Source organism: Oculina patagonica, chromosome 2 (assembly GCF_052425735.1).
Source record: "Oculina patagonica isolate OP01 chromosome 2, crgOcupat, whole genome shotgun sequence".
NCBI classification, from domain to species: Eukaryota; Metazoa; Cnidaria; class Anthozoa; order Scleractinia; family Oculinidae; genus Oculina; species Oculina patagonica.
Genome location: NC_135759.1, coordinates 23330904 through 23342627, shown reverse-complemented (window position 1 = coordinate 23342627; position 11724 = coordinate 23330904). Strand labels below are relative to the sequence as shown.

The 11724-nt window shown below is 37.7% G+C and overlaps 1 protein-coding gene across 2 annotated transcripts; it reads left to right on the top strand.

The window, feature by feature from the left end:
- Positions 1–349: 349 nt before the first annotated feature.
- LOC144643619 (rho-related BTB domain-containing protein 1-like) lies at positions 350–8834 on the top strand. Of its 2 annotated transcripts, XR_013568942.1 has the most exons (4): positions 350–2814; positions 4973–5195; positions 5854–6767; positions 7385–8834. XR_013568942.1 is itself a non-coding variant. In XM_078502926.1 (3 exons), the coding sequence occupies exons 1-3, from the start codon at positions 1387–1389 to the stop codon at positions 6144–6146; spliced, it is 1944 nt and encodes a 647-aa protein (XP_078359052.1). In that variant the 5' UTR covers positions 350–1386; the 3' UTR covers positions 6147–8834. The 2 variants fall into 2 exon arrangements, 1 of the variants encoding a protein (XP_078359052.1); XM_078502926.1 differs by having other exon boundaries at positions 5854–8834.
- Positions 8835–11724: the final 2890 nt, after the last annotated feature.

The window sequence follows — 11724 nt, the reverse complement described above, 5'->3', positions numbered from 1 at the left end:
TCAGTGAATTTCGGTTTGCTACCTGAGGAAATCAATTTATAAACGTGGGCGCCTCCTCATCTGCCGCATATTTTTTTTCGATGCATTTCGTCACGTTCCCTACAACTGCGGACGTTTTAAAGTGATCAACAAGAATACCAAGACCTCAAGAACAATGGCTTAAAATTGAGTTTGTTTCCTGCGGCCAATATATCTTTTTTACATATTTTTCGTGCTCGGTGGTTTATTTTTAGACACGGTCACTCTTCTCAAAAGCCACCTGGGTCACCGGGCAACTTCAAATGATCGGGATTTTTTTCTGTATATCGCATGTTGTTTTGTCACGTACTTGGGCAATTGAATTCACTTAGCGGAGTATCAGCTTGAAAATGGTAAAGGAAATTAACCACCGTTCTTGGGGTTAAACAGTTTTATCTTGAAAGCTGTTCATGTGAAAAATTTGAAAAAAAATCCAAAAACCCACAGGATCACGTGACAAAATCCTCACTTTCGATTGGTTGCTTTGTCTAGGGGAAAAAATTGAAGTCAAGCAGGCACGACAACAAAACAAAAACATCTTCAATTTCATCATGCAGTATCGATCAAAAGAATGGAAGAAGAAGGGCTAGCTCTGATAAGTTGTTGATAACCACTTTTGCCCCGCTGTAGTCTTCTTCAAAGGACGAAACGTGTTTAACGCCGAGGGATTACATTAAATTCTTGTTTACTGTGCGTTTTTATCTTCACAAAGCTTCAGGGAACAGACCCACCCGTGCGGTCTGTTAGATCGCCAAGCCTATGAAAGGACTCGTAAGACAGCTCATACAACTGAACTTGTACCTTATCTCGGAAATTTGGCCGTTCTCGTGGATGCTTGCTTTCTACGGCACGAATTTCTCGATCGTCGCCATTGGCATGTTCTACGTTATTGATTTCCGCCGTTTGTTTTGATGCGACGCATCGCCCACTCCTGCTTCGAGTTTCCGCACCGCAACGATTAAAAAATCTCGTCATCTTGAGACGAAACTGGCCGTGGATAGTCTTATGCTGTAAAGGAGTTGTTTTTCCAAGGTATGGTTATGTTTCAAGGAGCCTTGATTGACGTAAACAGGCATTTTCACACTAAACTGAGAAAGTCGCTTTTCTTGCCAGTTCGCCCGCCATATTAAACAACATTATCACGCAGTTTGATTTGGAAGGGCCGTCACCGACAACAAAGCTCCATATCACTTTCTCAATAGCTTACGGCGTTGAGAATTTTCTTTTCAGAAGCTTTCCACTTGCTTTGGTAAAGCTTTTTTTTCTTTTAACACTCATTCGTGCAGACAATAGCAGCTCAATCTAAAATTTTGCCTTGAGCTATTTTATCAGAGCGCCTTCTAAGCAGGGCGGGAATTTCAAACAAGTATGAACGAAATTGATTATGAACAAGAGCATCCACGTGAGCTCATCAAATGTGTCTTAGTCGGAGACACAGGTGTAGGAAAGACCCGACTGATCTGCGCACAAGCTGTTGGAGTTGGGATTCCTGCGCCTCAAGACACCAAGCAACATCTTCATTTTCCGACAGTGTTTGCAATCGATCAGTATCATGTTTCTCAAGAGATAAGGGAGCGAGCTAACTTTCGCGTTGACGGAGTAGATGTGGCTTTGAGACTCTGGGATACCTTTGGTGATCACGAGTTTAACCGCAAGTTTGCCTATCAGAATGCTCATGTGGTACTACTCTGTTTTGCCATCAACTGCCCCAAAACCTTTAAGAATGTCAATGCCGTATGGTATAGCGAGATCAAGAAATACTGTCCAAGGACCCCAATTATACTGGTTGGGATGCAGTCTGATTGGCGATTGTATGGTAAATACACTGCAGTAAATACCAGCAGCAGTTTGTCAAAGCGCATGCGAGAGTGCTCCCTCATTACGCCTGACATGGGGCGTCAAGTGGCCAAAGAGATCGGTGCAACATACTACGAGACAAGTGTTGTAACCATGTGGGGAGTGCAGCACGTGTTTGAAAATACAATCCGCACAGCACTGATCACAAGACGACAGACCAGGTTTTGGTCATCGCACTTGAAGGGAGTCCAGAAACCACAGCTTCAGCCCCCTTACCTTCCTAAAAAACCTGATGCTCCAAGTGTCAGTGTGCCTTCCTCTTCGTACAAGGAAAACTTGAAAGGGCTGATTACAAGTGGGATGTGTGTAGATGTGGAATTTTTGGTACATGGTCAGACCATCAAGGCTCACAGGGCAATTCTTTGTGCAGCAGCACCAACATTCGCTGCATTGTTCTCCTTCAAGGAAGATAAAATCCACAGTAGTTTTGGCACTCCACAAAAGATAGTGTTGCAAGATGCACTAGTGTTTGGAAAGCCAGGAAGCCTGCCCAGAGGTTTTGTGTCTATTGATTCTTACAAAAACGCCTGGACCAGTGAAGATCATACCTCTACCATTCAAGTTAAGGTTGATAACTTTGTTTCATACAGAACATTCATGTTCATTCTTGAATTTCTGTATAGTGGCAACATTCCCCTTGAGGCTTGCACGGAGGAACTTGAAGATGCTGCCAGAAATCTTCAACTTGTTAATCTTGCTGATTATGTTGCCAATGTCATGAACAATACAGAGTACATGAACACTGAAGTTCACTCAAGGATGGTGCGAGGGATGACTTCTCGTGCAAAGGAACTAGTGAACTCTCAGATGTTTTCTGACATTGTGTTCCAAATTGAAGGCACGATTGTGGTGGCGCACAAGGCATTTTTAGTAGCACAGTGTGAAATGATGGCAGCAATGTTCATGGCAGGGCACTTCAAAGAAAGTGGAGTACAAATGGTAAGGAATGCCTCAATTTTATTTTTAACTTTGTGAAGATTTTTTGTGTAAGTGAATGAGTGTTGTAGGGATAAACAACAGGGCATTCTGCCTTGTCGTTTTACTTAATTGCGCTCTGTTGTTGTTCTTTGCTGTCTCATTGTTCTTCACACTTTACTTAAGTCAGACTTTTGTGTTCAGCGGAATTATGCAAAGCATGAATTAAGCCCGCAAAAACAGATTGACAAAAACACAAGCATGATCAGGACTTCAATTGGACATTTTTTGCCCTGTCATAAATTTGTTTTCTTTCGCCCTGTCATTTGCCTGTTCTTATAATTAGAACACTGTGAATCAATCCTACATGGGATGATTGTAGGGTGGTTGTCTTTATATATGACGAATGTGGAAAATATATGTATACATTCATTCTTTATATGCATGTATTAAAGGTGTCTGTAAAATACTTAATCACCACAAAAATAATAAAAAGATGAAGGAGATGCAAGCTAACACAGCAACAAAGTTTCAGTACACATATTGAGAAAGTTGGATAATTTTCAACTTATTAAATTGATGCCAGTTTATACAGCTTGAGGTCATGTTTTGACACCTGGAGCCAATACTCAGCTCTGTTAAATTTAGCAATTAAAAAAAATGCTCCAGCTTTCAATATTCAGTACATGTAGTGTAGCATTATTACAGTTACAGTTGATCTGTCTTGCCATCTGACTTGTTCATTGTTTATTGGCCTGTGAAATTCAAATATATTTACTTGTAACTTGGAATGTACAGTCATGTACATCTACATATACATGCATCTATTATTGGCATCTACATGCCAGATACAATAATTGTTTTATTAAAAGGATAGAGATATATTGGTTTTGTAAGAAGGCAATTGAAAACTAAGATAAATATATGTTTAAATATATATCCATTTTGTTATGACAAGTATTCACTAAGCTAGAAAAAAACACCAGATTGAATTTATTAGTGAAGACAGTATGAGTCTCAGTTTCAATTTTCATGGTTTCACTGTGGTTGCTAAGTAGTTAATCCCAGGTGCTGCTCAAGAAAAAAGATGCCAGATCAGGTGCAAATGAAGCTGTGCATTGACACCCCCAAAAATAACCACATGATAAACTTACAATGTTTTCTCAAAATAATATGTTGACTTTTTCAAACCACCCAAAATGTATGTCGAACTTAAGTCCCCAAATATCTTTTAGAACAAGGCTTACCCAAAAAGTACCATGATAGGATTGCAAATTTTTACCCCCTCCCCTCCAAAAGGGCCAATTTTTTTTTTTTTTTTTTTTAACAAATTGACAGGGGCTTTTTATGCACATGTCCCCTTATTAATGATAAATCCTTGCCAAAGTAGCTATGGATCTACAAGGCAGAGCCAAGTAGATCCAAAGACCACAAGGAGAGTTGAAACTCTTCAGTCACTGTGTAAGACAACAAGGATTCAGCACCAAACTAATTTAATTGTGTTGTTCCATAAAATATCCATGGATATCTCCCGCACAGAAGGTTTTTGGTTTGAACTCCCCCCACATAGTTTACATTCATACTTCCCTTAAACGATCTTGGCTTTTGAGACCCTTCCCCCCTTCTCCGAATTACAAAGACCTTCCATTCTCTATTTTCCAATTGCCCATAATACACTTTGTTTGCCCCCCCAAATTTTGCATAAACTATTGTTTTCAAATTCTCTTGGGAGGACTGCATATTTCCAAAACAATAGCAAAACAATTATATGCAAAATTTGGGGGGCAAACAAAGTGCATTATGGGCAATTGGAAAATAGAGAATGGGGTGAGTATCAATATTTTCTGTGCACAAGTTCTGCACATTCCCTCTATCAAGTGAGCACAATATATGCTTTTGCAGTAAGCGGGATGCGTGCACATGCCTCAAGACTAAAATCATCTGCATGTTTTGTGTCTTTGTTACTCATGTAAAATGTATCAATCTTGCGAAGCCTTGAGTATTTAATTGTAAATTCGTAAAAATTGTGCTAGGTTTGCAATTTAAGTTTTCACTTTTCACTATTTTAAACCAAAAATGAAAATGTTTCACCTGTAAGCTAGGTGAAAATGCAGACAAGACCTTTCTGGAGGCAATCAACATTTTTCTTGAATTTTAAATGCTGGTTCTTTTCTGTTTGTAGGTGGAATTTAAAGACACCAACTTTGATGCATTTTTGAAAGTCCTTGAATATCTCTACACCGGGCAGTGCCCCTGCTTAACTGTAGATGACATCATTGGTGTGATGGCTCTGGCCAACTTCTTTTGTCTGCCCAAACTTGTTGCTCTTTGTGAACAGCTCATTGTCAAAGAACTTCAGGTTGCTATGGCAACAGATGAAATGGCTGTTGCAGAGGATATTATTGGTATGCATGAACATTTTAATTTTAATTTAGAAATGAACACTAGACAAGGTTTAACTCTTCATGTGCAGTGATCCTAAACAAAAACTGGTTTAGCATTACAGTATTCCTTGAATGTTGCTCTATACAATTAGCAGTAATCAGACAGAAGGTAAAAAGTTAAAGGCTCTCTGTGTCACCATGTGGAAGATATGAATTACTCACTGGCAAATGGATCAGTTGAACCTCTCCTTAGAGACACTTCCTTCATATAGACACTTATAATAATATAGTATGCGCAGGTCGCTTGGTCCCACAGTAACCTGAACCATAGTTTATAATAATCTGTACCACATACAATATGGCCACCTCCATGATACGGAGTCACTCTACCCTTACACACCCTACCCTACCCCACCCTACCCCTTTGGCACTTGTAATGTTAAAAGAGGTTCAATGTATGGTCAAATAGGCTTCTTTCGCTATATTATAATTCAGCTTTGTAGCGAGGCCTAAAAGACATGAACAAAAGAATGAATAAACATGCTTGTAAAAATTCTTTTGTTTGTGTCCTCTAAGCCTTGCTACCAAGCTGAATTTTAATATATCGAAAGAAGCCTATTGTATGGTCATCTCATCTGCATTTGTCTTGAGTTTCCTAATAAGCATGTTGTTGCTCCAGGATATCTGCTTGATGCTCAAATTCACAATGCAACACAACTGGAAGCCTGGTGCATACACTTCATTGCAACGCACTATAATGCTGTCTGCCGACAGTGTCCAAAGCACGTCAAGAACCTTGACTCAGCAACTCTCAAGTCCATCGAAAAGAAGCGTTGGCCACCACCCTGGTACATTTTGGAGGCTGACTGGTATGAGAAGGCCACAAAAGAGCTTGATGAGGAGAAGGCAGCAGAGAAGCTTCGTAAGTCACACAAACACATCAGGCACAAGCGAAAGTGCAGCTGTTTGTGAGAAGCTCCTCAAAGATGATATGAGTACTATCACTGCAGTGAAGTGGAAATATGGTATCGTTCATTGCATGGCATGGTATAGTGACATTTACTTATTATGATAAGAACGATCCATATTGTGTATTACTGTATTCTTAAAGTTAATAATAATTTTTACATTTTTTCCTGAACTGTATTCAGCCCAGTATCTCTCACAGGTTTGCAACAGGTCAGCTCATTGTTCTCTGGACCAAGTGGTCCAGGTTTAAGAGATGACAAACAGCAACAGCAAACAATGCCCACAACAGGGTCTTGTTTTTAACAAGACACTTTTAGCCAGATCTGGGATGTTGTGATTGCTTACTTTTTGGAGAAAAATAAGTTAAATATGTTATGCATGACGGAAACGCGCCCATTGAAAAGCGTCGCACGGGAAAATGCAAATAGGCTTAAAATTAAACACAGAGCATGCGTAACGTACTGTCAATCAAGTAATCCCCTGTGTAGGTCGATTTCTTAACCATTGTTTTTGCTAAGACGGCGGAAATAATAGACGGTAATTTGTGGTTAGTCCCGGGAGGCAAACGTAATTGTCAGTCGCCACTACTAGACAATTTAGCGATTAGAAATTTGTTGTTTACACGTTTGCTCGGTGGAATTTTCACTCTGTCGATTACCCTTTCTCTAAACAGTTGTTATCTTCCTTGAGAAAATGATTTCTAATTGGTTTAAATAAGGTTTCCCGATAAAATGAAAGTAAATAACACATGCAGCAAATTAAAGCGGCAAATTGTTTACAACGCGTGCCGAAGCGGCGAGAGCCACGAAGTGTTTCGCTTTAAAGTGTTTCGCTTTAAACTTAACAATAATTCTCGTCGAAATTTTCGCTACAACAAAGATATTTTCATGGCTTTTGGTGAGCAAACCTCAAACAAAACTTGGAATGTGCGTTCACGATATTCACGCGTAATCGGCCGCTAAAATATAAACAACTCGTGTTAAAATTTTACCTCCGTATCGCGTGGCAAATTTCATTCGATTTAGAACCGCTTTCTCTTGTTGACATAAAAAACTGCCTTCTTCACAGAAATCCGAGCTTTAAACAACAAGATTGACTTGGAAAGATGCTGATAACAGACTGGATTTCCAAAATTCACACAATGTCTACGGCGCTTCGAATTTTGGTCGTGAAATATTACATACGAGGTTTTGCATAAACTGTTCGATAAAAAGAGCTTGCCGACACTTCCAAACAATCAGCATTGTCCTCTAAAGGACTCAGGGGCATAGCGTTCAACTCCCTTTTGAGAATTTGTCACTTCAGGATCTAAAGAAACCGAAACTGTCGGCAGCTTTTGCAGTCTCGTTTCCAAGGCTCGGTGCCCGCAAAACATCATGGGTACCCCACTTTTCCCGGGCGACACGTTTCAATGGGCGCCTATCCGTAATGGAGAGTACTTATAAAACTGCATCATACACCATGATACTTAAATTTTGCATGTCTCCGGATCGTCCTTGGAGGGTGGTTCCTTAGGCCTTATACTGTATTTGCTTGAGCAATGTTGGAATCCTGGCTAAAAGCCTGTGGCCACCCCACGAGAAGGGCATCAAACTGTAATTAATTATTTGGGGTGGGATGGGGTGAAGTGTAGTTGTAGCAGTATTTGCTTCAGCAAAAAGAGATCACTTTTCCTTTGCTTAAAACAAAATTATTTCGTAAGTATTTGACACATATTTTTATTTGGGAGATTATGAGTGTCTTTTGTGAAACTACACATATATGTTTTAACTAGTGTAAAGAAAAAATTATTGTCATGCAAAACACTGACGTTGAATGTTAAGGAATTAAAAAAGATATTTGTTATTAGGTAAATTCATTCAGTTTGTACCTGTATACATATATATATACATATTATTTCTGTTTTGTACATTCATGTCCTAGTTGTGATTAGAAAATTATTGAGAATAACTGAGATTACTTTTATAACAACACTGTAAGTATAACATACTTGAAGCAAATGCAGATTTATTTATAGGAAGAGTATAGAATCGTAGTTGATATGTTAGAGGATCATTTGTACATTATCTCAAACCTTGTATGTTCTAACTGAAAAGACAATTCTACACTGCCATGCTTGTGAAAAAGAGGTTAACTGCTTTGCAGTTCCTTTGTCTATCACAGTATTACTTACTGTACATGCAACATTTTTTGTTTATTATCGTCCAACCTTTTTTTTCTTTTTTACTACATGCAGTCTCATTACGTGTTTTCGTTGAGACTTAAACCAGCACTAAGCACTAGTTCATACTGAATTTATTACTTGTGACTTAACAAATATTTGTATTTTGTTTCTTTGTTTGTTTTTTACTATTTGGCTATGTTACATGTACATGTGCAAATACAACAGTGAGATACATTTGTATTTGCAAATTATTTGTTAAGTAGTGCCTAGTGTAGCTAGTTGCTTGTGTTTGCATGATAACCACTGTGTTTACTCATAGTTAGTAGAGTTTACTCAAGCTGTTTTGGAGTGGTTCACATTTCTGGCCATAAACTAGTGAAAGTAATGCGAAAGACTTGTGCTAAAACTTTTAAGTGTTAATATTGCTCTTTAACAACTGACAAAGTGACAGTAGAGATTTTATCAAGCATTGTGTTGACATATGACACTGGGTGGTGTGGTCATTACATTGCCACTGCAAAAAATAACTTTCCTAAACTCACAGTATGAAACATGGCTAACAGTCACTGTGGTTGGTTGGTTAGGTTGCTTTCTTTACCTTACTGGGCACTGATATCTTGATCATTCTTGGACTTCTCGGTCTCACTCGCTCGATGTATTGCTGTAGGTTGTTTTAGGCTACATAGTTGCACTCCCTCTTGGACACACCCAGAAGCAAGAATGCAATCATTGTCTGATATAAATGACAGTTTTAGCTACAAAAGAGATGATTTCTGTAGAAAAATAAAAATACAGGATACAGTTTAAAAAGAGTCAGATCAGCATGAAAAGGGAGACTCTCAGCAAGACGTTGAGTCACAATATAATAATATGATGTAATGATAAATTAGATGCTTGTTGGTTTTGGGAATTGAAGCATTCAACAAGTTCTTGTTAATTTTTATGTGGATATTCTCCCCAACAGTAGTGTAGCAGCCCTAGTAAGCTTGTATTCTGGCTACTGGTCCTCTGTGTAGCAGTTGCTATTGTTCTGGGGTTAGCTGGGGTTTGGAGGTATTGTTCCTGTTGTTTTTTTCCCATTCTTTCTGTTTGTTTTGTTACATTGTTTCCAAGGGTAGCAAGCCATTTGTGTGAGAACTTACCAGAGTCGCTACCTGATCGCACCCCCATCAATTCCCCCCTAATTAAGAGCTTTGCTATGTTTGAAGGCTCCCCCCTAATTAAGAGCTTTGCTATGTTTGAAGGCTCTAAATAATAATTATTGTAGACAATACTGCTGTGACTGTCTCTCAAATATGTTTTATATATTACATTTTCCTCTAGTTACTAGTTAAACTGGTATGACACAGTCAAAATGATTGATCAGAAGTGTTCTGTTTAAAAATGACAAATTTCATTAATCCAGAGCAGTTTTAATTCTTTTTAAAATTTCTAACTAACGGAATCAGTCAACCATAGTTTGCACTGGATAGAATGATTTTAACCATGCCATATCTTATACAGAATGTATGCTTAAGGTTGACTTGATGTACATGTGCTATTCAGTTTAAATAATATTCAAAATTCTAAAACAAAGAAAAAGAAAAGAAAGACAGTCACTCTGGGTAATGAATATTCTCATTTTTAAACATATTTTGAGCCTTTTTTGACTATAAACATGTAGATAATTCAGATATATATCAGGGTATAATTTGTAGAAATATGATATTAAATATATTTAAAAATTTTTAAAAATTTTATTTTTTTAATAAAAAAAAAAAAAAAAAAAAAAAAAAAAAAAAAAAAAATTTAAAAAAAAAATAAAAATAAACACAACATATCATTCCTATATGGTCTATTTTCCTAAGTGTTTATTAATTTTCTTGACGGTTCAACATGAGATTTGTTAACAATAGTACGAGGCATATGCGTGTTCTTATTTCATGATTAGCGATATATTAGTCTGGTCATGCAGAGAATAATGGTTTGTTTAATATATGTTTTATAGCAGAGATGAGTTGTTTTATCAAGTAATCAAATATTTACTATAAGTATATCAGATTTAATTATAGTTGTTATAATGAAGATTTAAATAAATATATATTTAATAAACATAGTTGATTTCCTTCTACAGCTGTGTTCATTATTTGATTTTTTTGAAATTTTAGACCCAACAAATTACCTGGCGTTAAAATTCCCAACCCAAGACTTAAAAGTACCTCAATACTGATTATTTATTCAATTAAGCAGAACTTTCTAATGCACAGTGCTGAAAAAAATTTTGAATATTTTTCTGATCCACTGATCACAACAAAAACCCAAAACGAAAAGTTTGCTCGGAGATAAGACCCAAAAAAATATATGCATATTTTTTTAAGACCTAAAATAATATGCGACAGATCTGTTGACCCCAAAAAATACTGAGAGTGTAAATTTTCAACCCCCCAAAAATACGTCTGACCCCCCTCCCCTGTCATGTATACTTCGAGTACCCCCCTGGGTTTTAAGGGAAACACACTCTCAGGGTAGACTGGCTTGCACAAGTGATAAAATTCACAAGTTAATTGTGCAAGCTGTTGTTTACAGTTGGACAATTTTCCACTGGTTCATAATATTCCTTATTTTGGGTAAAAATTCTACAAGGCGATAGGCCAAAAGAAGTGAAGAACTGTACCATAGGAAAGACTGGTGCCTGTTTTGGGTTTGGAGGAGAGACATTTTCGTCCCCATAGCCTTTTCACTTCTCTTAGCCTGTAGGGCCTTGGCACTTTGTGGGGATTTTTGAATTTATTCAATTTTATTTTTTGATTGGCTGTTTAAAACAAAATCTTGAGCAGATGTCAAACACGCCATGACTTTTTCATACGGTATTTAGAAATAGCTAAGCACAACTGCATACATGAAGGCTGGAAGTCCTAGAATATTGGACTGGAATTTGTGTCTCCAGAGCCCTTCTTTCTTGTAGAACGCACTCTAAATACTCCAGTTGAAGAGTACACTTAAACCGGCCATTCTCTGCGGCCAATCCATCATATAACCCGTGGCCTTTTACAAATGCACGTACTGCTATTTGTCAGTAGAGTCCCTATATTTTGGAAGGCATAAAAATAGTTAAATGTTCGATAAAACGATTGTAATAAAAAAAGATCCGAATATTTAGTCTGTACACAAGAGCAGAAAATAGGGAAAAGAAGTTTGTAAAATGACGATAAGATAAAAATACTTAAAAAAAAAACGGATTTTCTTGAAGTGTTTTTTTTTATTCCCCATCGTTGTTGGAAGTTGTGTTACACTAGAGTGGGGGGGGGGGGGTGTACTTGAGATTTCAAGTGACAGGGGTGATCAAATGGGGGCAAGACCCAAAAAAATCCCTAGGGCTTCCAACAAAACCCCCAAAAATCCCTATACCTAAAATTAACCCCCAAAAGATCACATGCA